The following is a 26509-nucleotide window of genomic DNA, read 5'->3' as shown; positions in this document are numbered from 1 at the left end:
AAAAAAGGGGGGAAAGTAACTGAAGGGGGCGGGGACAAAAGGTCAAAAATGAGAGATAAAAGGATGAGTGACAGAAGTGTGAGTGATGACGAAGAGAGGAGCTTTAAAACTCCTCCTGGTCTCCTCGTGGTCCTTCGTCGAGGTCTTCATCTTCTGGCGGAGCAAACCCCTCCTGCACAAATACAGGTTTTATTAGAACGCTTTGAGCAATTGAAGAAAAAAAAGATTCAGGAAAAAAATGAGGATTAAGTCAAAAAGAGGTAGATCAGAAATGTTTATTCTGACCAATAGAATGACTGAAGAACAGCTGTTTATTTCTCTATAGACGTCTATGGGATTTTTTGGCTTCTTGGAGCCAGCATCTACTTCCTGTATGGAACACGAGGGGGGAGGGGGTCACTCAGTCCAGTTCTCATATACAATCAGTCAACTGAAAAATGTTATATGGTTGACATTTTTAAAATATTTTTTAAAAAGACTAAAAATGTCTTTGAAAAATGCAGTTAAACATATCTTCTTCTTTCTCTTTCGGCTTTTCCCATCAGGGGTCGCCACAGCGAATCATCGTTTTCCACTTCACTCTGTCATGGACATCTTCTACCCTAACATTAGCCAACTTCATGTCCTCTGTTAAGACATCCATATATCTCCTCTTTGGCCGTCCTCTTGCCCTCCTGCCAGGCAGCTCCATCTCCAACATCCTTCTACCAATATATCCACTATCCCTCCTCTGAACAGGTCCAAACCATCTCAGTCTGGCTTCTCTGACTTTGTCGCTAACACAGGCAACATGAGCCGTCCCTCTGATGTATTCGTTCCTTATCCTGTCTAACCTGGTCACTCCTAAGGAGAACCTCAACATCTTCATCTCCGCTACCTCCATCTCAGCCTCTTGTCTCTGTCTCACTGCTACCGTCTCTAACCCATAGAGCAGAGCTGGTCTCACCACTGTCTTGTACACCTTTCCTTTGAGTCTTGCTGACTCAAAGGAAAGGTGTACAAGGCAGTTAAACATATATCCCCTCAAATTAATTCAGTTTCACTTAGTAAAATTGTTTTTAAAAAAACTTTACATGTGTTAAAGATATTTTAACACAAATTTTTTAACCAAAAATTTCTTGTTAAAAGGTCTTACTGCTGTTTTTATTTGAATGTTTGTTTTAGTGCTGCCAGTCACTGTCCTTATTGTTTATTTTTTATTGTTTTCTTGTTGATTTGCAGCTCAAACTTGATGTATTCCTGCTTAACCTGATCAGAGGTTCTGGAAGTCTTTCACGGGAGGTACATTACCGGAAAAAGTTTGACAATCATGAAGGTTTGTAGTAAAACGTTATTTTGAAGTCATTTACATTATTTTTGTTTTTTAGATAATGTCATCATGTCGTACTTATACTGTTCCATTGTTTTTCTTTTCCAGTTAACGACCTTTTTCTGTTTTTATTTTATTATTATTATTTGATGTAACAGAACTCTTGCTAAAGTGAACTTTTTAAAAGACATTTGAGGAGATTTGGTCAAACTTTGTCATAATTAGAGATGTCCTCCAGTCCAGTAGGTGGCGGTATAGCTACATTCATATTGTCATTGGGGAAGAATGGGAAGAGGAAAAAAACGATCAGTTCTGACTGACGTGTGTCAGGTACGCACGAGACGTGGCACGCGAACGTTTAAACTCGAGGAACCCGTGGGCATCCTCTCATCCTTCCGTCGTGTTTCTGAGCTCCGCGGCGCCAGGAAGTCACGGACACCGAACCACCGAACGCGTCTGGACTAAAGAGATGGCGTCCAACGAGGGCTCCGCGGGGAAGTGGGAGGTGGTGAAGAAAGGAAAGAAAAGTAGCAACTCAGGAGGAGAGAAGAGAGCTGGAAGCGGGGGGAGGAGAGCCCTGGGGGAGTCGAACCAGGAGGCGGATCGGCGTAAGTCAGGTCGGCCTGCTCTGTCCGCTAACCTTTAACCCACTATTTCGAAACCCACAGGGTTTACATATTTGGCTAATATTATAATTCGGCGTTGGTGCGAAGCTGACAGAAATGGCTAGCTGTAACGGCTAATTGTCATAATCGGTCATTTTACACCAACACATCTGTATAGTTAATTTTGATTTAGCTGAAAATTCTAATATTCCTTGTTTAAAGATCTAACTGAAGAAAAAATAAAGATCAAATTCTCGCTCAATTTCTGTATTATCGCGATGCTAACAGTTAGCTTAAATCGCTTTGGTGTCACCATCAACGTCAAACTTTCACTCTTTTGCTCATTTAAGCTACATTTTATGGAGAAAATTGATTAGTTTAACCCGAAAATCAATCCTTATCAATCACGAGTGCCGTAATCGCCTCAAACTGTTCCTGTTACGAAAACAAAACTCAACAAAAACTGGAAAAACGTCAGAGATACGAGACGTGGCTACCTCAGAGAACCCCCCTTAAATGATGATCTATTCAAACCAACATAACTTTATTAAAGTATGTTCCAAACACAACCAAATTATTACATAGTGGATCAACTATAAATCTTTATCAAATTGGAGAAATTAAGCGATTATCTTCTGTCCATAGGCTATGTTTGTCCTCTATCAGACAAATGTAAAAATAAATAGCCTTAACTAAATCTTTACATCTCATTGATTTCTATATAAAGAAGGCTTGACCCGTTGTAAAGAATACATCCCTCTATAATTATAGGTTAAATCAATGAGTTTATCTTTTCTTAGAAAATTCTAAATTGATTCATCAAAAAGAACAAATCAATTGTTTGCTTAAAAACCCCAGTTTCTTCGTTTTTATGTGTTTAAAGTCTTTTTTTAAATGTAAAACTTCTTACCTATAAACGTTAAATCGCACTTTTAATTTAAGTATTTATTTAGAAACTTGGTTGGATTCTGGCAGTGAAACTTAGCCTTCAACTGATTACGTTGAATTTTTAATCGTATTCGAGTTTATCTGAATTTTTCTCATTCCCTTTTTTTGATAGAATACGTTTTGCTCAGGTCTCTAGTTTGAGTCAAAAAAAAAAGAACTGACAACTTGAACCTGAGTTTTATTCATATTTTTATGAAGAGAGACTGCATGAGAGGTGGATTTAAATGGAAGATGGCTCATTTTTAATCATATTGCTTGTTCTGATTAATGAACAGACGTTATTCCTGATTGTTCGGGTCATTTTGTTCCAGTTAAGTGTTTTTTCTAAGCATTAAAACAGCTCAATCGTTGGTTAAAGCGTTTTTGGCTCCTGATTGTTCAGATTCAAATGTCAGATCAAATGCCAGCTGCTTATTCAGATGAACAAAAGACAAACCAGTGTTTATTACTCATAGATGAACAGATCCTATTTATACAATAAAAAGTAACCACTATGCCATATTTAGCTTTTTTGTTTTTTAAACCGTGGGATTTATGCAGAAAATTTGAAGCTTTGCTTAAAAATTTCAATTTTTAAAAAACAGAAAAAAATTATTAAAGTTGTGCTTTTATATGAAATTCCTATTACAGTATTGTTTTTTATTTTTATGGGACAAGTATGGAGTTGATAATTAAGTTTCTTCTTCTTCTTCTGTGGGTTAAACAGTTAAATGATCCAAATGGATGTTCCTGCAGATCCACATTTGACAACACATCTGGAAAATAAAAGCATTGATAGCCATAGTAAACGATGAATAACTGAACAAATCAACTGACGTGTTCAGAATTAGTTTCTTCTTGAGATTGAAGTTGAGTTAAGGTAATTCAGTAGCTTGCAGCTTTATTTTTCCTCTTTAAAAAAAAAAAAGGCTGTTAATCAGTAAAAAGGCTTTTACTTTGAAAAACGATGTCTCTGACCTTTGCTCCCACAACCTGCCTGGCAGCAATAGGACTATTAGTCCTCATCCTTTTGGTTTATAACTCCACCAGGTTTAATTCTCACTTTTCAGGAACTTGATTTGAAGTTGCAAACAGGAAATGCAACAAAGTCCTTTTAGTTTCTACAAACTCAAATGTTTGTCTGACTCTTATGGGAGTTGGTGTTGATGTTGTTTTTATTGAGTCACCCATTAGGCAAGCAGAACGAGTGTGAGGAAAGAGCAGACAGAAGACAAATCCTACTTTGTGAAACAGGGTTAGAGAGAAAGTTTCACTAAAAACCAGAAAGCCACAGCTTTAACACTCCTCCTTCTCTTCTTCCTCCTCCTCCTCCTCCTGCTGCTGTTTCTTTCTCTCCTCAGCGCCCATCAAGATGGCAGAGACTTTGTACGGGGGCTTTGAGAAAATCGGCAAGAAACACAACAAGGAACAGGTTCCCCCAGCGGCCGAGCCTCAGAGCAAGAAACCCTCCTCGTCAAATAAACCCCCCAAGAAATCTCCAAGCAATACAAGCACACCTGCAGCCTGCAGAACTCTGGAAGAAGCCTTCAAAGCTGTGAGTATCCTTTCCTAAAGACTGCAGGACTTTTACGGAGTATTTGTTCATTTCTTTTAAAGAAAAATCTCTATACAGTGAAAGAAGTGCAACAAAAAAATACAGCTTAATACTTAAAGAAATTTTAACCAGATGGAGAAAAGCTAAATTTAGCTAACCATTGGTAATAAACCCTCACCTGCCACTTTATTAGGTCCACCTTGCTAGTACCGGGTTGGGCCCCTCTTGTCTTCAGAACTGCCTTAATCCTTGGTGGCATAGATTCAACAAGGTACTGGAAACATTCCTCAGAGAGTTTGGTCCATGTTGACATGACAGCATCACACAATTGCTGCAGATTTGTCAGCTGAACATCCATGATGCCAATCTCCTGTTCCACCACATCCCAAAGGTTCTCTATTGGGTTGAGATCTGGTGACTGTGGAGGTCATTTGAGTCCAGAACTCACCGTCATGTTCTAAAAACCAGTCTGAGATGACATTGTCCTGTTGGAAGTCCCATTAGAAGATGGTAGACTGTGGTCAGAAAGGGATGGAGATGGTCAGCAACGATATTCAGGTAGGCTTTGGCATTGGAACCATGCTAAATTGGTACTAAAGGGGTCCTAAGTGTGCCAAGAAAAAATCCCTTACACCATGACACCACCAGCTTGAACCGTTGATACAAGGCAGGATGGATCCATGCTTTCATGTTGTTGACGCCAAATTCTAACTAAATTGCAGCCTCAGTTTCCTGTTCTTAGCTGAAAGGTGTGACACCCGGTGTGGTCTTCTGCTGCTGTAGTCCATCTGTCTCAAGGTTGGACGTGTTGTGTTTTCAGAGATGTTCTTCTGCAGACCTCAGTTGGAACCAGTGGTTCTTTGAGTTCCTGTTGTCTTTATATTAGCTGGAACCAGTCTGGTTATTCTCCTCTGACCTCTGACCTCTGGCACTAACAAGACATTTCCACCCCCAGAACTGCTGCTCACTGGATATTTCCTGTCTTTCAGACCATTCTCTGTCAACCCTACAGAGGTGGTGGGTGAAAATCCCAGTAGATCAGCAGTTTCTGAAATTGGTTTAAACTGCAGCAGATCGTCTTAAACATGTCTACATGCCTTGAGTTGCTGTCGTGTGATTGGTTGATTAGACATGAAAGAGCATTTTGACAGTTGTCTGTAGTAAAGTGGCCGGTGAGTGCAAATGCTAAATTCTCCAATCAAATTGTACCACGCAGCACTTCCTGGCTGTGGAGCTGTGCTGGAGGGTCCGGCCTGTGACTGGGACGTGTGGGTTAGTCTCCACAGCCGGGTCATACCAAGGAGAAAACACGGGGGGATGCTTAGAATTAAAGTTTGGGGCGTTCCATCCCTTCATGGTTGGCAGTCATGGCTACAACTGCCGCTCACCTGGACATGGAGTCAAATGATGAACAAAAATTTCCTACATGATATTTAGCTAAATAACATTGAAATATCGAGTTTACATTTTTATTTGGTTTAAACGGGTTGAAAATGAGTTTCTTCTGCTGACGATGACCCCTGCAGTGGAACTGCTGTCATGTCTGTGTTTGTTGCTGACCCTAAAGTCACGTCTGAGGGGCGTCGGCGTGCCGTTCCTGACGCGTCCTCGGTTCTGCTTGCAGCTGGATGTTGCGGATCTGAAGCAGCAGCTGGCCCGCAGTCAGACTCTGTTCCCGGATAACCCGTCCGTTTGGGTCAAAGACCTGGCAGGATACCTCAACCAGCACCTGGCTGCGCCCGACAGCGAGCCCACGCTCAGCAGCTTCCCTTATGGTGAGTCCAGGCGCCGAGTAAGGATTCGCCTTGAAATCTGAACTTTAAACTAATGTCAGCTTATTTTCCTCCTCAGATTACCCATACTGCCTTACAGGGAAAGAGCTGCGAGCCGTCATCAAGAGCCTCCTGGGGCGTTGCAGCAACATTCTGCCGGATTTCTTCGACCACTGCGTTTACACGATGCTCAGGGAGCTGGACAGACAGTCAGGTAGGCGGTCCTTCAGCCGCTCTCTGCCGCTTTGGAGGGTGTCAGTGTTTCCTCACAGTGTTCTGAGTTACTCCAAAAGCTCTTCCGTGTTTCCAGGAGAGCCTCTGCATGGTTTCCGGGTTTGCATCCAGGCCGTCCTGCAGGACAAACCCAGAATAGCCACCCAGAATCTGCCTGAGGTGAGAATTGGACTGGCAGACGTGTTTGCAGCGGGGCGGCCGGCCCTAACGCCCCCCTGTGCTTCCTCTGCAGTATCTGGAGCTGCTGCGGAGCGTCCACAACCGGCCCGCCAAGTGCTTGACCATCATGTGGGCCCTGGGTCAAGCCGGCTTCTACGACCTCAGCCAGGGTCTCCTGGGTAAAAGTCCAACTTTAATCCCACTTTCTCAAGACCGTCTGAAGGCGCAGGCAGCTCAGCGTGTCCCCTGCTGATCTGTGTGTGACAGATGTTGATGTAATAAACCCCCACCGGGTCACATTCTGGCATCACACACACTTCTGAAGAAGGAACGCTGTGCTGCTCTTAAAAATAACCGCCGTGTTCTCTCAGAACAGAAGGTTTGTCTGTTCACAGAGGACTTTGATCTGATTGGTCTGCAGCACATTTTTCTGACGTGAAAGCATCAGATATGGGATTAAAAATAACCATCCGTTCAGTGTTGCTTCAACATGTCGATAAATCTTTAGTTTCTAAAACCCCCATTCACAACTGAGTTTGAGTCAATTCTCTGCTTAGAAAGACGTCAGGCTGGAAGAAATGACAATTCTTCTTCTTGTAATCTCCACAGTGATCATAGTTTGTTTTCCTGTGTTGTGCTGCAGTTTGGTTGGGCATCATGCTTCCTGTTCTGGGAGTGAAGTCTTTGTCTGCGTACGCCATCGCCTACCTAGAGCGCCTCCTGCTGTAAGTCTCCTCTGCAGCGCTCCGTTTCACTCCTCCTCTCTTGTAAATGAACCTTTCATCTTTGAGTCTGGTACAAATAAATGAAATCATTTGAATCTTGAACTGAATCCCGACTGAGCTCACTTCATTTGTCCGGTTCATTGTTAAAGCCCACAATCACACACATGTAGGCGAACGCACACAGGTTGGTTGACTGTCAGTTACATTCTTTAGTTTCTTTGCCTCTAACAGAATTCCTAAAGTCTCAAGTGTTTTGGGACAAAGTTACACAACTGATTCATGACAGTTTCAGCGCTACTTCTGTCTCTCTGTGTCCCACTTTGAGACTTGCTGTCCCGCATTAGTTTATTATTTTCTTCTGAAGTTCAGGAGGACGTAAGAGTCTCCTCCATGTTGGTTTTGGACCCACGGATGGCGGCATCGACATGTCACACCATGTCACACACCACGTCTGTAGTGGCACTTCACATTAAAGCTGGACGCTGCTCGATACGTGAATCCCGTTCAGTAGAGCGTCGCTGTGGAGACCGACACGCAGCAGAAGCTCTGCTTGATGCTGCAGCCGGTGACTCGGCCCCTCCCACAGACAGTTGGATCAGGGTCATTTGTAGTCACTCTTCTACCAAACTGGTTTAATTCTTTACCTTCATAAGAAAACAAAAAAACCCTTCAATGAATCGTGGGACTTGAACCAGCAAACCTTCCGCTCCTGTTCAGGTCTGTTTTCCAGCCGTTTGCTTTGTTTTCCAGACTTCACGCTAACCTGTCGAAGGGATTCGGCATCATGGGTCCCAAAGAGTTTTTCCCTCTGCTGGATTTCGCCTTCATGCCAAAGAACTCTCTGTCACCGAGGTAACCATGGCAACACGCCTGCAGCTTCTTGTGGAGCCTTCGTGAGAATAGGAGTGGTTCTGTTAGACTTCCTGTTTCTGTTGTTGGGTCCTAAAGCCCCACTGCGGTCCAGAGTCCTCATCCGTGTTTGTCCACAGTTTGCAGGAGCAGCTGAGGCGTTTGTATCCCAGACTGAAGGTCCTGGCGTTTGGAGCCAAGCCCGAGAACACCCTACACACATACCTGCCCTCCTTCCTGTCCAGAGCCACGCCCAGCTGTCCGGACGACATGAAGAGAGAGGTCAGCAGCCGCGTCCCGCCTCTCGTTTGATGGACGGCCGCTCAGAACGGCGTCCGGACTCAGACCGGTGTTTGTGTTTGCAGCTGCTCAGCAGCATGACGGAGTGTCTGGCTGTGGACGTGCAGAGTCTGGGGGTGTGGAGGCAGCTCTACACCAAACACCTACCGCAGTCCAGGTGAGAGGCAGCCCCCAGCCCACCAGCTGAGGGGTTCTGGCAGACGTTCTGATGGTTTTGTGTCGTCTCTTCTCACCAGTCTGCTGCTGAACCACTTACTGAAGTCCTGGAACGCTCTGCCACCAAAGGTCCGGCTCAGAAAGGACCCCTACAGATGGACCGGCCCGCGCTGCTCCTCCCCTCATCAGTTTCTGTCTTTCCTTTGCAGCTGCGGACGAACCTGGAAGAAACGATCCGATCCTTCCGAGTCACCAACGAGGAGATGAAGGAGGTGGTGGAGTCTGAGGAGCTGCAGGAGTGCAACAAGCTGTGTCAGGTGAGGAGAAACGTCTGCTTCCAGGTCTGAGCGGGAGTCTGAGCTTTATTTAGAAAAGACCAAACCCTCATCCGTCTGTACAAAACGTCCCACGATCTGCACCAAAAAAGCCGTCGTCTTAATGAAATATGTCAACAAAAATCAAAAAGTGTAGTCAGCAAAAGAAAAGAAAACACTTCTAGCATGTTGAAAATGGCTAATAATGAGAAATAATTGAAAGGTTTGGATCAATATCAAAAAAGGTAAAGTTACTGTGATGAATAAAACAGTTATTTAGCTGAAAAACAATGATCTCCCATCTGTTGAAGTATTTTGTTTGTCATTCTGTTCTGAGATGACACGACAAAGTTCATCTTTGTGTTGAAATATTTTCCAGGAAGAATCAGAATCTCTGAAAAATAAAGCATCACATATTTGTTCCGTCATTTCCATGAAAAAAAAAGAGGAAAAAGTCTGACAATCAGTTACAGAAAAAAAAAGATTGACTTCAAAATAAAAGCTTTACTCCTTTACCCAAAAAAAGAAAATTAAACATCCAGAGTCTGGTGGGAATCAGGGATAGAACCAGTTTCCAGTTCAAGTCGCACCACAGAAGAAGAAAGACACCTTTCTAATTCACAAATGAAAGTTTTCAAATGTTGCAAAGAGGTAAAATAAACCAAAGCATTCGGAGAAAATCCCCTTTTAACACTGAACAGAACATCTGTACTTCCTGGAAACGCTTCAGCTCCACAGCAGGAGTCTCTCTCTCTGCTGTTGGACTGACCGCTCTTTGTGATGGACGGCTGCTCTGCTGCTCGGCTGTACGCCGTCACAGCTGGATGCTGAAGCCCCGAACATCTCCACACATCTGGAGGTAGCAGCAGCAGCAAGATGCATCATAAAGAAGAAAAAAATGGCTCTGCAGTTGAAGTTGCACTTTTGGGAGAAAAGTTGGATTCTTCTGAACGACACCGCCAAAGCCGGCGTCGCCGCATGTCCACAAACAACAAAGACCGTTAAAGTCCAAAGGCCAAGTTTGCATCTGCTGACAGTCGCTGCTCAATGCTGGTTTAAAAACGGGATCATAAACACCGTTTTTGATGTCATTCAATGTCATCAACATGATTCAATAAGATGAAATGTTTTAAAACCCACAAGTACAAAAAACAAGTCAGTGGATTCTTTCATTTTTTTCTCCTCAGTACCTTCATCTGAAACATTCATTCATGTAATTCGTTTCTTTCACATTTAACTCAAATAAAATCCATATTTTTGTTTTGGATTCTTTCCTAAATCCCTAAAACGATGTACTGTAAAAATAGCTCCTCCCTTTAATGATGATGGTTTCTGTCGTTTTGGATCAGAACCTGCAGGTGAAAATGCGTGGAAACAGTTTCCCGTGGGTGAAGCTGCTGCTGGTTCTGTCCGTGTTCGCCGCCGGCTTCATCGCCCACGACATCCGCTCCAACGGCTCCGTCGCAGGTAAGCCCCGCCTCCCCCGTCCTCCCCCCAGTGCCTCCCGTCTGCTCAGGCTAACCTCTGCTGACGTGTTTCAGGGTCGAGCACGGCCAAGTATCTGCAGAGTTCAGGGGTCACCGCCGTGTCCCAGCAGGCCTGGAGCAAGGTGACCGTCTACTCCAAGCAGGGCTTCAGGTACGACTGCAGCGGGCGCGGCTCCCCCTGCGGGCGGGGCTCCCCCTGCGGGCGGGGCTCCTCTGGGAATTCAAAGCGTATATCACCAAAATAAGTTGAAATGCTTTAAAAAAAAAACTCAGAAAATCGATCGCTGTCACCTTGAACTCCATCAACACACATTCCCTCAGACTGGTTTCCATGGTAACAGTGTGTTTTCGCCCTTCAGCTGGCTGGAGAAGAACACTCCTCACTATTACTCGGAGTGTGTTCGGGTTCTGGGTCCGATCGCCCGCCAGGCTGCAGAGCAGAGCCAAGCGGTCGGCGTGCTGATCTCTGAAAAAGCCTCCCAGCTTCTTCTGTGGCTCAGAGAGTCGGCGCCGCTCGCCATTGAGTGGGTAAGCCTCCACCCGCCTGTCACCGTGCTACTCTGTTTCCCGCCCCCTTCCCAACCCGCTGATGTTTTGGCTTTCAGGTGAACACCAACACCCCCGACAGCGTGTTCCAGCTGCTGGCGTACATCAGGGAGCTGCTCCTCTTCATCCAGCAGAACTACGTCCTGCCGGCGGCGGCGTTCGTGTCGGAGCTGCTGCAGCGAGCGTGGAGCAGCCTGCAGGACTCCTGCAAGTCAGTGTTCAGCCGGAAACGTGTTCGAGTCCCCAATATTGTCTTTAGTGATAAGTTTGGCCTTTTATCTAGATGCTCCTTTGTGCCAGCTTTCTGTTGGTACTTGAATGCAGCACAGTGCTGAACATGCATGCGTGTGTGTGTCTGCAGTGGGGAGGTGTCCGTGTCGTGCCTGCAGGACCACGCCTTGTCCTTCACCAATTCAACGTGGCAGCTGCTGCAGCACACCACCTCAGCCATCAAGACATGGGCTCAGGAGCTGCTGACCCGCGCTGGATGACGTCTCCGTGTCACACAAACGCACACAAACACACACAAACAGGACCCTGTGAACTCTGATAAAGTCTCTTCTCTTCATTTCGGCTCCACTTGATCCTCTAAAGACTTTTTCCTTTTTTTAAAAGCTTTTGTCAGCTGGAGGAGTTTTTTTCTCTCCGAGTTTTTTTTAGAACAAATTCTGCTTAACTTTAAGATCGACATCATTTCTACGATCTGCTGGTTTGTAGATTTCTAAACCGTTTTTATTTAAAGACGTTCTAAAGGAACTCTAAAGGTCAGGGGAAAGCGTCTCACCTACCTGCTGGTGGATGGAGCGACCGCTGCAGGCGAGCGTCAGACCCACCAGCCAGAGAACTTCACCCGCCTGCTTTTTGTCACGTCTGCTACTTGTTGTTCCACTCTGAGCCACTACGGGGCGCTGTTGTCCCGTCTCCCATTCTCTGAGCTGAAGCTCACCAATGGAAAAGATAATGAAAGTATTTGGGAGCAAAAACTGTCTTACTTTGTAAAGTAAATGATTTATAATAAACGCTTCAATCCAGTTTTGATACTTTCAGGTTCTTTCTGGATCACATTTATTCTTTAGCGATCATAATGTTTATGTTCAGGCTAACGGCAGTAGCGAGTAGGAGACAGGATGACGACTCGCCAAAGCAGACATGAAGTGTAACCCTTGTTCTATCCTAGGCACTTTAACATTGGGAGTTGGGTCATCTAGACCCACTAGAATGTGCTCTGAAGCTTTTTTCTTCAATGATTTGTGATCTTCACTGGTGTCCATGGATTACATGAAATCTTTCCACCTTTATCCACCTTTGTCATGGTAGGGAGAACACGTCAATGCAGGGGGGGGGGGGGGGGGGGGTCATCTAAGATAGCACAAGGGTTAAGAAGCCAGAATCTCATAAACTTCTATAGAGAAATAAAGTCATTCTAGTGGATTCATAATTACGACGGGAAAAAAAAAGTAAAATTACGAGTTTTTATCTCGTAAATTTATGAGAAAAAACTCGTAAATTTACGATATTAAGTGGAAGTGAGCATGCAGAGCAGCAGGTGAACGCCGCACAGCAACAGAGCAGACCGACTAAACTTTGTTGAACAGGTGATCTGAATGAGCTTGAACGTTCCAAATATCTGGAAGCTCATTTGTTTGATTTACAATTTATTAAAGTTTTATTTATTGATGGTTGGTTTGCAGGATCCCTGCAGCCCGATGAAGCCATCGGTGTCCCTGCAGCTTTCCACTTCAATCCTTTCTTCCTCCACCAAAAACAAGATCTCTACGCTTGTGTGACGCTTCCGTCTGAGGAGGAGGATCACTTTTTTGGCAAAGCCGTCTCTACTGACAAAAATCTGATTTTGAGTCGCCAAAGGTTCAGAATCTCTGTTTTAAACCTATAATAATCCGAAAATAAAGCTTCACAAAAGGCTCCACATATTTCATCTTCAAGCGATGCTCCGATAAACAGACAACTTCTGTGTTTTCTCCTTGTTAATCTATGACTTTTTTAAATTTCTTAATTTTACTTTTTTATTCTAATAAAAAATAAAATAAACTAATACTCCGTCGTACATAATAAATCTTTGTTTTACCTTTTTTTTGGACAAAAACTGGACAGTTTACGGTTCATTGTTGCCCCCTGGTGGCATAAAATGATAAAGCGTTCAGGTTAAGATTACAAACACAGCAGCAGCCGTCATATTAAAATCTGTTTTATTCACCATAGAATTGTAACAAATATAGTTTATTAAAACTGCTCATTTATATCACTTTTATCCATAATCTCAAGATTTTCATAGAAATGTCAAATGGCTCATTCGCCGCCACAGAATATTTACATTTCAGATCAATAATATTAGACAAGATTCCCCACAAATAAAAATAAAAACATCGCACTGGAACAAAAAGTAAACAATGTGCAACGGAATGTTTTACCAGCAAATGAGATTTCACACTTTTACACCTTTAAAAAAGAAAAAAACACCAGAAAAAGAATCAAAATGCTCAATTCCTAAAAACATAAACAAGTTCCTGAAAAGAGGAATCCTCCTGGAATCCCCTGAAGCTCACATTGAGAAGACGGTCCTGTTCAGGCGGAGACCTCCACACCAACCAACACCATCAGGCGTGGACCTCCTGCAGGAGCAGCTCTTCCTGCCCCTACATGCTGCTGCCACAAGGAGGCGCTATTTCTAAAATTGATTTTAAAATATAGCTGTAAAATGTTTATTATTTTAAGTTTTCGTAAGTAAACCTTTAACATTGTTTAACCTTTTTAAATTAAATAAATCGTGTCAGTTTTTCTGTAAATCTGAACTTTGTTCAGAAGTTCATTTCACTCACTTATAAATTTTGACTTCGTTTTTGATTGTTTTTCTCATATTTTTACAACTTTATTCTCATACATTTATTTACTTCTCTGTTATAGCGGCTCCAATACGCTCATAAAAATCATTTATTTTATTTATTTATTATTTTTTTGACTTAATGTAGAAAAAAAAAGGAAAATAATTGAATCACTGTGTTTAAGTTAATTAAAATAATTCAAATTTTAGAACTTTTCCTCTGATTTAACTGTTGATTAAAGAGAAATGTAGGAATTTGAATCACAATTCGTCATAAAAGGTCAAATTTAGAAAGATCTCTGCCTCTGGAGAATTTTTACTGGGAAAATTTGATAAAGTCAAATATTAGCTTTAAACATTTTAAGTGTTCTTTAGCTAACTTAGCAAGAATAAGTTATTTTATTTCAGGATTTAAATGAATCATCTGCTGACAAAGATTTTTGAAAAGTAATTTAGATTTTTATAAATTAGAGTTAAGGACTAAATACTAATAAGAGCTGATAAAATGTCCTACTTTTTGTTTTTTAAGAAATCTTATCTCTTAGTTTTTTGTCATCTGTGAGATAAAAATGTTCCTTTTCTTGTCATTTGAACTTCTAATTTTCTTTTTTCTAGATGAGACTTTGTTGTCCTTTTCGTGTTTTTTGGTAAACTTCCTATGATGTTTATCTTTTAACCCGTTGGCAGCGATTTTCTTTTTGGTCTCAACTCTTTCTGATTTGTTTTCTGATTGTTTATTTCATTCATTCATTCGTTTCGGTTTTCTGTCAGTTTGATAATTATTCATTTATCAAAATGAAAGTCGTTGATCCACAAAACCAAGCAGATTCAGAATTGATCCAACGTTTTAGAATCTGAAATAAAGCAACGTTCAAGTTCTCAGAACAACAAACTGCTTCTAAGTGTTAAACTTAAAGTTCTCCACATTTATTTCCATATATTTGCCTAAATCCCACAAAAATATGATCCAATGTCTTCATTAAATTAAAAAAGTTCATTTATCACAAACGTTTTTGCCTGAAAAGATGAGATTTTCTGATGACGTCTGCAGACTTTGGTGGGTTGTCAGCGAGTCTTCATCTCAGCGCGCCGCTCCTCCTCTTCACTTGTTTTGTGCTTTCAGAGTTCAATAAAACGGCGTCAAACAATAAAAGCACAAAAAAATTAGAAACAAAAAGCAAAAAAAGTTCTTCTCTTCACATTTGATGGTACATTCACCCCTCTAAAAATAAAGCCATTTCCTCCGACCTCTGGCTGAATCCCCACAGCTCCACCTAGAGGCCGGCTTGATTACCGCTAAATAAATTAACAATCAGAGCGAGTGATTTACAATCCATCGTCAGGTGGTGCAGGAATGAGCTACAGAAAGAAGGTGGAGGGAGTCGCCGTCTCCCAGGAAACGGGAAGGCAGTAAGAGTTGGTAAAAACTGGATTCTGATTTCATGTTTAGGTCATTATTTCTATTTCTGCTCCTTTTAACATTAAAAGGTCATTTTAATAAATGAAATTTTAGAAAATTAGTATTTGGAAAAGGAAACGCCTGTACTTTGACGTTCTCACCACTAGATGTCAGTGCAGTGGAGGAAATAGATGCAGCTGCAGCTCCTGATGGGAGTTTTTACCAACCCTCCACGTACTTCCAGGCTGAAGCTCCTCTGAAATGAAATGCTGGAGGTTCCATCCTCTGATCCACGCCTGCTGCAGGACTCTGAAGCTGCTTCTTTGGGTTGTTTTTTTTTGGCGAGCTGCTCCTCCATCGCTGCTCTCTTCAACAGTGAAGGCACCGGACTGAAGTGAGGAGACGGCGGCGGGGCGGCGGGACAAAAGCTAAAGCTGCGTCGCATCAGTATGGCTTCATATGGGGGCGGGCGGAGCGGGGGTCCTCACAGAGGAGAGAAGGCCCTGGCGGGGGGGGGGGGGGGGGGGGGGGTGAGCTGCTGAAGGAAAATGAAGAGTTTCGGGGAAACGCCCGTCCAGGAAAGGAAACCCAGCAGTAGAAGAGGAGGGAAACTCTGTGTAAACACCGAGGAAGAGGACGGAAGAGTCCCGGGCAGGTGAGGAGGAAGGGTTATGTGAAAGAGGCCCTGGTTGTGCCGGGTCGTTCCAGGAGCCTCAAACTCGTAGAATCAGTTCGTACGTCCCGTCCACTGGTGGTGGTCACGGCGTCAGGAGCAGACGTTATCGCTGCAGCAGAACAGTGTTTGGACTCCCGGTGAAAAACATTAAGCAGAGGAGGAGCTCGGTTCCAGCCGCCGGCCGCCGCTCTTCCAGGCTCAGGTCTACAGGACTGCAGGTCGGTGGGACTCCCCTACTCCACCTCGTTGGGCCGGTCCGTCTGCTCCTTCCTGATGACGGGCAGAGGGTGCGCCTCCGTGTTGAAGACCCAGTGGTCGAACGGCAGCTGGTCGTCTTCCGAGAAGAGCAGGTACAGATACCTGCGAAGGAGAAGAAGACCCATGAGGCCGGAGGAGCGTCCCTGAGCGTCCCTGAGCTCCCGGGTCCGTCTCCATCTGGGACGTTCTGCTTTTCCAGCAGCTGATCCACCCAGAGAGAGACGGAGGAGTGCTGAGTCAGCACGCTCACTCGCCAGCCTGATGTAAAGGAGCCAGAGTTCAGCCACTCTGAACAAAAGAGCAACAAGCCTTTTCCTCGGCTGACCTTTGACCTTTCCCGCATGATCTGGTCATAAAATCAACACGTCGTGACCTCAGACGCTGGAGCCTGCCCTCTGCCTCCGTCCGTCTAATGTTTCCAAACACATCATCAGTTTCAAAACTGAAGTTTTTTTCTGTCAATGGTTGAATTTTTACAGCAGCATAAACAGACAGGAAACAGGAAGTCACACATTATTTCACAACAAAAGCTGTGCTAAAACCCTCCTCGCTACACTGAGGTAGATGTTTCTGTTTGCCATGGCGACCAGTGTTGGAGTACATGATGTACTTCATGGTTTTACTGTATGTCAATGGAAAACAAATGATGTCATAAACAGAAACCTCCCGTTCTGTCTGAAGGACCAGACAGGAAGTGGTATTATTCTTTGATTCTCGTGTAAAAAGTTAAGAAACACTTCTGGTGTTTGATGCAAGAGAGGCTTCCACATAGAGGTCCCACACGGAGCGTCCTCACTCGGGCTGCACCGGGACTCGAACCCGCACAGCAAGCTCAGCGTTTCTTGATATAACAAACAATAGATTGGTGGGATTCGTTTGGTCACAATCAGTAATCACAAATGAAGACTTCTTTGAATGAAAAGGAGCCCCCCCCCCCCCGCTCCACCAGAAGGAGTGATGGAGGCGAAGACGGCGGAGTCAAACACGGTCGAGCTCCTGGCAGCAGCTCAGCATGATGACCAGAAACATTAGAGGGCTGGGCGCCGCTGAGCGCCGTCGACCTTCTCTGACATCTGACCCGCCCCCCTGATGGAGCAACCGTTCCAGGTTAGCGGCCGTCATTTTCCCTCCAGAGGGACGCCTCGCCTCTGAGGTGAGTCATCTGTTTTGGCTGCTTTTTCCATCAGGAAATGAATCTAGACTCCACAGAGTCTAAAGCGGGCGACTCATCGCTTTTTCTAACCTCGACCTTCAGGGGGGGGGGCATCAGCTGGAGAAGCAAACGGGACCATCAATTAAAAGTTTGGAGACGGATGCTTTCATCAGGGAGATGATAAATGACAGCCAGATTAACGGATGGATGGGAAGTTTCCATGGAGGCTGGGAGAAAGGAGGAGACCAAAACTGAAGTCTGAAAGTAGAATCTGCTCTTCATCTATTTCAATCCATCCGACTCCTGCTGAATATCACACGGATGGCGTGCAGGTCAGTGCTCGCCAACCTTCTTGGGCGACGGGGCGGCCTGCTGGAGGCCGAAGTTGGCGTCTGAATTTTTAAGCTTCTGTTTTTCCCCTAAAGTTTTGAGGGAAAAGTTAAGAGAAAATCTATTTGTCGGAATAAAACGGTCCAACGTGAAAACAGATTAAAAACAGAGTTTGAAGATATTTGTAGATCTTTTTCAGAAGATGAATATTCAATAAAATACCTTAAATAGTTTTTAATATGTGGGAATTCATTAAAGGCTAAATTTCAGGGTTTTTCCATAGATTGCTGTTTTATCTCTGTGACCGTTCACTTTATCCTCAGGGAAAAAAGATGAACAAAAATGTTATTAAATATCGATTTATTGTGTATTTCTCTATAACACATAGGAATATTGTCTGTGCTAAAGTTAACACGAGGAAATGTCATTTAGAAAATTCTTAAAACACGTTTACACGAATCAGAATCTTTGCTTCATTGAATTTTGATTCTTTTCAAATATCTACAGAAACCGTCACTAGATTTCATGTTGGAGCCATTAAATGGATTTCCCTCAACTTTACCCTTAATCTGCAAACCAGAAGCCGACTTCAGCCTTGTCTGACCGTTGAACAAACGGTCACATTTTCAAACTCTAATAATAAACAGGGATCCACTGTTTTATTAGCAGTGTCCCTGTAACCTGCAAAGGTTTGAGCTTCCCTCATCAATGTGACGTCTTCCTCCTGTTTAGACAGCAGAAATATCAAATCTAAGTCAAAACGGGAAGTTTAGACAAAAAAGGACTATAAAAGTGATGAGTAAAATATTTAGCATAATTGTTATTAACAACAAAAACTGTTTTTTTCCTTCACGTTTGTTTGGGTTCGTTGTTTTTTTCAGGAGCTGAAGTGAGAAGTCTCCATGAAGGAGCGTAGAGGAAACACCAGCACGCCTGGTGTGAAAACGGCGCCGCGATGTCCGCTCCTGCTTTGAACGCGGTTGGACGTCAGCCGGCCAGCATCCCGCTGCGGCCGCCAGACGCATTTACAGCGCCGCGGGCGTGCCGTCGCGCACGCTTACGCCAGAAAAGTCAAGACTTTCACACATATGCAGCCGAGCAGAAATAACAGGCAGCCATCAAGAGGAAGCGAGGAGGAGCAGCAGTTTGTCTACACTCATGGAGAAAATGTTTGCTTCTTTTGTGTTTAAATCATTATTGTCTTTTTCTGCTGAGTCATTGCTGCTTTGGATTTAGCTTCATGATGACGAGCAGAAAACTAATGGCAGCAGAGAGGAAACAGGTGATTTAATGAGCTGCAAGAAGCATTAAGAGGTGATCTAGATTTCCCTAAACTCCTAACTGTCAAAGAGGAAGCTTCAAAACCAGACGCCGACTTCAGCCTCGTCTGACTTCTTACAAACGAAGAAAAGGTCACTTAGACAGGTATTTTCTAAAGATAATCATGATAAATCTGAATCCAGCATTTGAGCAACTTTATTAGCAGCAGCTGGTTGATGAATATTCTGCATTATTCTTCTGGTCTGTGGGAACATTTGGAGAAAAGGCGACTGGTTTTTGTTTGTTAAATGCAGATTTCTTTTATTTTGAAGTGGAAGGCGTTTCTGTTTCATCTCTGGATCTTTTCTTTGAAAACAAACTTTCCAAATGTCGTTGTCTTTTTATCTGCTTTGCTAGCTCGGAGGTTTCAAATTAGCGACCAGTGCGGCCGCCTGAGAAAGTGGAAGATGTGTTTTTGAAACGTGACAGACTCGACGCGTCAAGAATGAGTCGGATGTGGTGGAGAGAATGCAGAAGGTTTCCAAAATAAAACTAAAGGCTAAAGGTGTCCACCCGCCATGGAACGTTTGGACTGTTCCCGTCAGTCGCTGCACTAAAGCTGCATCCTGTTTGGTTGCTGTGGAGCATCAGCTTGGGGAAATGAAGTTTCCCGTCATTTCTGGACGCTCTTTCACCGCTTCTGCTGCACGTCTCCACCGTGAAGGGGAAGAGATAAGCTCTCTGAAAAGCTTCCATTTTTGATTCCTCACTGTTTCCTAATGTCGACCTCTTTCATGGCTTCTCCATAACTCTGTGTAATTGAAGGATTTACGGAACGCTGATAGAAAACGGCGGATCTGTGTTATCAAGCTCCTGCAGCAGCTCTGCACACTTCCTTCTCCACAGTGACGGTCTGCTTGATGCTTTTCTGTATCTCTGTTGTTATTTCTAACATAAGAGGGGCTGTCGGCGTCTGACGTGAGCTTGGTGCCCCCCCAGCGTCAGCTGAGGGCTGCAGGATCCACACCCTCTAAGAAGCGTGATGATTGCAGTGGTTATAAGAGGACAGGAGTGAAGTGTGAACAAAGATAAGAATCAGTCTTACTTGAGCGTCTCGGCCAAGAAAAAGCTCTGCTGTACGTCGTCGAGGCTCGGGTTTGAGGAGTAGACGTCTCTGACGCCGCTGTAGCCTCCTTCCACTTTACAATGCCGCTCCAAGGCCTGATGGAGAGGCAGGGGGAGGGGCAAAAGAGGCGTTAAAACCGGGACTTGGTGATGGCGTTTCGTGTGAAAGCTGCCACAGTTGTGGTTTTACCTGCACCGCCTCCCAGCCCCACTCCCGGTATTTGGGGTCGTGGGTGAACCTCCACATGTACATGTAGGTCTCGATGACCTCCGGCCGCAGGATGAAATACTTCTCGTTCTGGCGAGTGGCGATGGCCTCCACCCCGCCGTCGAAACGGAACGCCTCTGGACCGAGCTTTAAGGCTGCAAACCGCAGAAACAGCAGCCGTTGAGAGTGGCTCGGTTCAGGTCACGTTTGTTCACCCGTAACGTCACCCAGGACCAGTTTTAAAGACCCAGACGGATCACCTCTTGATCCATTTTAAAAGCGTTCCCACTGGTCTTTTACTTGGGATTAGTAGGGTGCGTATTGGCACGAATATGACGTATCACAATCCATGTCAAGTGTCAGGAGTGAAGCATCTGGAGCCCATTACAAAGCACCACAATCTGTATTTTTAGATAGTTTCGGTTCGGTTCCCATTCCAAGAAAGAAACGTAGTACAGGTAGTTCATGTCTCATCACAACAAAAACTGCAAGGCTGACTGAACATTTAGCATTTAACACAAGCGGCCTCTCGCTGAGGTCTTCCTGTTGTTTGTGTTGTCGAGGCTCCGTGTGCTCTGCTGCGCTGAAGGACGCTCAAAAATAATGAAATAAATATCGTCCTGACAGAATTTTAAATCAATAAAGGTATCGCCCAATGAAATATCGCCAAATCGATTTTTCCCTTTTATGAAACTGTTGGGAACATTTGAAAATTTATCGGGATATAAAATTAATATTTCAAAAACTCAGACTAACATTCAACTATGTTCCCACTGAATACATTAGAAACAACTTTAAATTCAATTGGAATATGAAAAGTATTAAATACCTAGGAGTAGAAATAACACAAGACTTTCAACATATAAACATTAAAAATTATTCAGAAGTACAAGACAAGATAAAAAAAGACATAGAAAGATGGTCAACACTCCCACTAGATTTCAACTCTAGAATCGAAATAGTGAAAATGAACATATTGCCGCGGTTTTTATTTTTATTTCAAGCTCTACCAGCACAGGTCTCCAACACTCAATTTGCAACGTGGGATAAAACAATATCCAGATTCATATGGGACAATAAAAGATCCAGAATAAAATATGGCACCCTCCAGCTTCCAAAGAACAAAGGAGGTATGGCATTACCAAAGCTGAAAGAATACTACATAGCCTCACAATTACGGTACTTATGCTGTTGGTGTAACCCCCATTATACTGGAAAATGGAAAAATATTGAATGTGAAACTTTACAAGAACCTATTCAAAACATTATTGGTGATAAAGAGTTATATGAAACAAAGAAAAGGCATGTAGATCCCATAACAAATCATACACTAACTATATGGTTCAAACTACTCCAAAAATACAAAATCTTAAATAGTGCAAAAAAATTAAAATGGGTAGCATATGACAGGCAATTTAAACCAGCAGAATATGATCAGACCTTTAAATATTGGACTACAAAAGGAATAACAGCATGGTGCTTGCTAGAAAAGGACGGACAGCTGGAGAGTTTTGAGAACTTAACTAAACAATTTCACCTTGAAAAACAGGATTTTTTCAGATACTTACAAATGAGAAACTACCATAAGAAAGCAATACAGAGCGACTCCTCTGGGGATGAAGGCGGGATAGTTCACACAATAACAAAGACATATAAAGACAACAATACTAAATTGATTAGTGTGCTATATAAATCATTGATGGAATATGACGAAAACACAACTTTGAAAGTAAAAGATAACTGGGAAAGAGAATTAAACATAAGGATAACTGAACAGGACTGGTTAGATATGTGGAGACACCACCATACCACCACTGGATCTCGAACGTGGAGAGAGTTTGCCTGGAAGAACCTTATTAGATTTTTCATAACACCTAAACTGAAGAACAAACATTTGAAAACAAATCAGAGCTGTTGGCGCGGATGTGGAGAAATAAATGTTGACCACTCTCATGTATTTTGGAAATGTCAGAATGTAACAGGTTTTTGGAAGATGGTGGGCGATCTCACATGCAAAGTGCTGGGTTACAAAATTCCTTTGTTGCCAGAACTGTTTTATCTGTACATGTTTTCAGGAAACCTAATCCACCAAAGTGACAAATATTTATTTAAAGTCATGTCACTAGCCGCCAAAAAAACAATAACCAGAAACTGGGGCACTACGGAGATCCCTTCAAAGGAGCAATGGACTTCAACAATCAACAACATATATTCAATGGAATTAATAACATACAGGCTGAAGCTGCAAGAGGCACAATTACACCGAAAGTGGAAAAAATGGACACTGTACAACAGATAGACACGTGGAACACCTAGACTTGACCTTTTTCTTTTCTCTCTTGTTTTTTTTGTGATGTTGTTTGAGATTTGTGTTCTTGTAACAAAAACTAATAAAAATAAAGTTATAAAAAAAAATCGATTTTTCCCTACACCCCTAAAGACCAGTGCCGTCATGCTATTAAGTGTTTTGTGTGATTAATTAATCATGACCTTTAATTAATTCACTGACTTAATGTTTTGATAATCTAACCTATTAATGGCTGTAAGAAAAACATTTTTGAGGTATTTTTATTTAATCTTGTGACATCGTTAAATCTTGTGCGACGTACTCCAGAGCCACTAAATTATGATATTTTCCCTCTTTACTATGCATTTTTTGGAGCCTGCAATATATAAAAATGTTACTGCTAATTGATGCTTTTTTCATTTTTTTCTTAAGTGACCAAAGTATAGGCAGGATGGTGCGTTATCGGAAAATAAATGACTTCCTCGAAGCAACCATCCAACGCGATATTTCAATTAACACCACAAAAAAATAACAAACGATAATTTGACCCACCTAATTATGAATATGCAGTTTTGTGCCATAAATCAAAACTCCTGTGTCATTTTCCAGAACATAGTTTCTGCAGAACGGCAGGAGATCGTTAGATTAATTTCCCTCTGCGTTGAAAGTGAGACGTTGGAAAAGAGAAACCCCGGCCACCCTTCCCCTTTACGTTGCTGAGAGCTCTCTGTTTACATGCTCTCTTGTAGCTTACAGCCCCTCACAACCCCAACCTAATGTTAGCGGTGCAACAAAGATAGCTAATCTATCCAGCTGTATTCAGTTTAGATCCAGATTCCAGCTCAGACGAGGAAAACAAAGACGTTCATAGATCTATTTTTCTACAAGTGGATGCATCAGAAAGGGGCGGAGCATCAGAATGGGGAGGAGCAGGAAACTGGTCATTCTGATGCTCCACCCCTTTCTGATGCGTCCATGTACGACTTTGTTTTCCTCGTCTGAGCTGGAATCTGGATCTTAACTGATTTGAATTAAGAAATACTCAAAATGTCATTTTAAGCTCAATTTTCTCTAAATATCTCCTCTCTCATCAGAAAAAAATGCTCTAAGAACACGTTAAAAACACCAAAAACACCATTTTCCTCGAAGTGGGTCTTCAGTGAGGGAGGCGGTTCAGAGCGGTCATTTATGTGATTCTTTAAAAGTCTCATCCTGAAGCTATCAGGAAAGATGAACGAAAAGAGGACAGATGTCCATCATCGTCAGCAGTGTGTGTGTGTGTGTGTGTGTGTGTGGGGGGGTTACCTGTCCTGGCGTACGACTCGTGACAGGTGCGGGCGATTTCTGCTGCCAGCTCCATCTGGTGGCCTGTCTTGTCTCCAGGCGCACCGTCAGCTCCCAGAGCGATCATGCCGCCAGCAAAACATGTCAGGTGGCCCATCTTGTGCTCCAGCAGCCCCCCTTTCCACTCGGCTATGTAGGTCAGCCCCCCACTGGACTTCCGGATCAGGCTGGTTTCTATGGCCTGATAGACAAGCGCGTGTCACTTTAATCAGAGGATTCTCCGAGAAAAAAACTGTCTAATGTGTTAAAATGCCAGAAATGAGTCACGCTGTTGAAAACATTCTGTTCACTTTTAAAACCCATCAAATACTAACTTTCTAAACTTCATTCTTCTGTTTAAGAAAAAGCTGCCTTCATGAAAATGTGCATACATTTGACATTCATTCTAGAACAAGATTTGCTTTACATGCCAATCAATAAAAATGTTACCATGGCAACGGGCAGAACTTTGGGGAATGCTTGTGGACTGAAAATGTTACAGTTAGGAAACATTTAAGCTAAGGCTACGTTCACACCGCAGGCTGAAATGATCCAATTCCGATTTTTATGCCCCTATGCGACCTGTATCTGATTTTTTCATGACAGTCTGAAAGACACAGATCCGATCTCTTCAAATGCGACCCAGGCCACTTGGGTATGTGGTCCTGAATCCGATACGTATCCGATCTTTTGAAATGCGACCTCCGTCTGAACGGCCAGGCCACATGCATCCGACCCGTACATCATCGATACGCTACAAACGTCATCATTCTGCGTTGAAGTAGGCGGGAATGAGAACATAGACATCAATCATGGCGGACGATGCTGCTGAGACCAGTCAGTAGAAGGGAAGAGAGGTCACGGATTGGATTAATATTTGGGGTGACAGCTCTATTCAGGCCAAACTCCAGGGCTCTTCTCGCAACTGGGCGGTTTTTGAAAATATTTCCAGCGAAATGGCCGAGCATGGTGTTGAACCTTTCCCACGATGACTTTTGTGACATTTCCCACATGACGGCAGGAAACCTTCACCAAAGAGGGAAGGAGGAGGCTGCCCCTGAACTCAAGTCTTCTGTCCAACTCAAAGCCATAAAAATGGGCCGGTGTGATGAAGTTTGGCTTAAACGTGATGTGGGCGGAGCTCGGCATCTGTGGGTGTGTCAGGGAAAAGTGATCCAAAGGGTTTCAGGAACTTAATGGAGCACATCCCAAAAACCCTCCAAGTGTAAGGATTCTCTTCCATGTTCCTTCCTTCCCTCCCACCTTCCCTCGGCTAAACGTTCAAGAAGAGAAGACTGTAAATCCAGAGCTTTAAGAGAACGTCACCGGGATAAATGAGAACTGTTATTGACAATCTGCAGAGTTTCTGTCTGAATGCCAATGGACCTCCGTCTTCCTGTTGCATGCTGGGACACAGTCGTCTCATAAGTCAAGTGTCTCCTGCTGTAGCCAGTTATCCAGCTTGTTGAAGCGACCCGCCAGGTTGGGGTCAGTCTGGTGTGAATCCTGAACAAATCTTTGATCGATGATGGGAGTTTCTTGAGCTTCACTCAGAAAAAGAACTGCTGCTGTTCGAACCCTTCTAGGCTTTCCTGGACGACATCCATCACTTGGACGAGGTGTAAACTGGGAACTTTCTCACAGCACAACACCGACTTGTGTTACAGAAACATGACGCAGGTCTTTCTAGGAGCATCAATCCAGAACAATATTTCATTGTTGCAAACACAAAACAAAGGAACCAGATGACAGGAAGAGGGAAAGAAGACAGTTTTTCCTCCCTACGACCTGCTTCCACTACAGACAGACAGATCGTACTAACACTCTTTAAAGCGTGTTAATGCAGGAACGTCAAATCATTGGTCACATTCTCATAAAACAAACCCCAAAATGGACAAATAGATTTTTTTTGAGGGGAAGCTCTCTAAAAGGAAAGAGGATAGAGTTAAAAGTGCTATGAAAAGGTTTAAAAAACTGCGTGTGTGGGTTACAGCATGGCCTTTATCGACTAGAGTGTCTGACCTCAGCAGCACAAACCTACTCCAGCAAGGCTCTGTAAAATATCCCCTCAGCAGGACCAGATGAAAACGTGCGGTCGCACGCTGCACCACTGTCGAGAGGACTCATGCACTCCTGCAACCCAGAACCTTTCTACGATAGCTCCTACAGCTGAAGGGATTGAACGATTAAAGACTGATGGCGGTCCCTTCACAACAGTTGCCTTCAGGCAAATTGAAAAAGTTCAACCAGCAACTTTCCGGTAGAAGGTAAAGTATTCTCCTCTCAGTCCGCCCGTTAAAGAAATGGAGGCTGAACTTTTATCCTGAAACAGATCTATTAACATTTGGAAATGAGGAAAAATTTGGCTGTTCTTTTGAGGATGATAAAATCCTCACGTTAACGCTGAATGTGTGGCCGACCTTTAAGACCTCAACTTGATCTGCTGTTAAAGTGGTCTATTAATTATGATGATACAGTTTTTAGCCTAAATAAAAAAAAATGACATTTTTTAGGACCGTTTCTGCAGAGAAACAGTCTGAGTTGTGGGCGGAACAACACCTCCACCTTCTCCTCCCCAGCCTCATGCTTTAGACCAGAATAGAATAGAATAGAATGCCTTTATTGTCACTGTGCACATGTACAATTTGCATAAGCGTATACAATGAAATGAAAATAAGCCGCTCACTATACAGTGCTAACATGCATAAGAATA

The 26509-nt window shown here is 43.4% G+C and overlaps 2 protein-coding genes across 5 annotated transcripts in view; one reads left to right on the top strand and one right to left on the bottom strand.

Annotated features, from left to right (window-relative positions):
- Positions 1-1565: 1565 nt before the first annotated feature.
- On the top strand, positions 1566-11969 carry tmem214 (transmembrane protein 214). 2 transcript variants are annotated; one of them, XM_011491997.4, is made up of 17 exons: positions 1566-1926; positions 4203-4396; positions 6021-6171; positions 6248-6382; positions 6479-6561; positions 6635-6740; positions 7205-7286; positions 8037-8138; positions 8276-8417; positions 8501-8592; positions 8672-8720; positions 8801-8908; positions 10255-10372; positions 10447-10543; positions 10752-10920; positions 10998-11149; positions 11300-11969. In XM_011491997.4, exons 1-17 carry the CDS (start codon positions 1779-1781, stop codon positions 11427-11429), a joined length of 2058 nt encoding a protein of 685 aa, XP_011490299.1. In that variant the 5' UTR covers positions 1566-1778; the 3' UTR covers positions 11430-11969. The 2 variants fall into 2 exon arrangements, with proteins under 2 accessions (XP_011490299.1, XP_004083837.1); XM_004083789.5 differs by having other exon boundaries at positions 1572-1917.
- A 1159-nt stretch (positions 11970-13128) lies between these two features.
- Positions 13129-26509, bottom strand: part of man1a1 (mannosidase, alpha, class 1A, member 1) — a 125497-nt gene continuing 112116 nt past the window's right edge. For all 3 annotated transcript variants that reach the window (XM_023953195.2, XM_078942574.1, XM_078942575.1), the window contains exons 9-12: positions 23779-23998; positions 20169-20341; positions 19959-20074; positions 13129-16212 (exon numbers count right to left, since the gene is read on the bottom strand). In XM_023953195.2, the coding sequence (XP_023808963.1) occupies positions 16086-16212; positions 19959-20074; positions 20169-20341; positions 23779-23998 (636 nt within the window). In that variant the 3' untranslated portion in view covers positions 13129-16085. The remainder of the gene's footprint in view (positions 16213-19958; positions 20075-20168; positions 20342-23778; positions 23999-26509) is intronic.

The sequence above is a fragment of the Oryzias latipes genome, chromosome 24 (genome assembly GCF_053564925.1).
Source record: "Oryzias latipes strain Hd-rR chromosome 24, Olatipes_Hd-rR_3.1".
Lineage (NCBI taxonomy): Eukaryota > Metazoa > Chordata > Actinopteri > Beloniformes > Adrianichthyidae > Oryzias > Oryzias latipes.
Note: the sequence above shows the minus strand (reverse complement) of the source record. Positions and strands in the feature narration are given on the sequence as shown.

Coding starts and splice junctions, on each gene's coding strand:
- tmem214 (XM_011491997.4), top strand. CDS start 1,779: ATGGCGTCCAACGAGGGCTCCGCGGGGAAGTGGGAGGTGGTGAAGAAA. Junction 4,397..6,020: donor TGGAAGAAGCCTTCAAAGCT/GTGAGTATCCTT, acceptor TTCTGCTTGCAG/CTGGATGTTGCGGATCTGAA. Junction 6,562..6,634: donor CCACCCAGAATCTGCCTGAG/GTGAGAATTGGA, acceptor CTTCCTCTGCAG/TATCTGGAGCTGCTGCGGAG.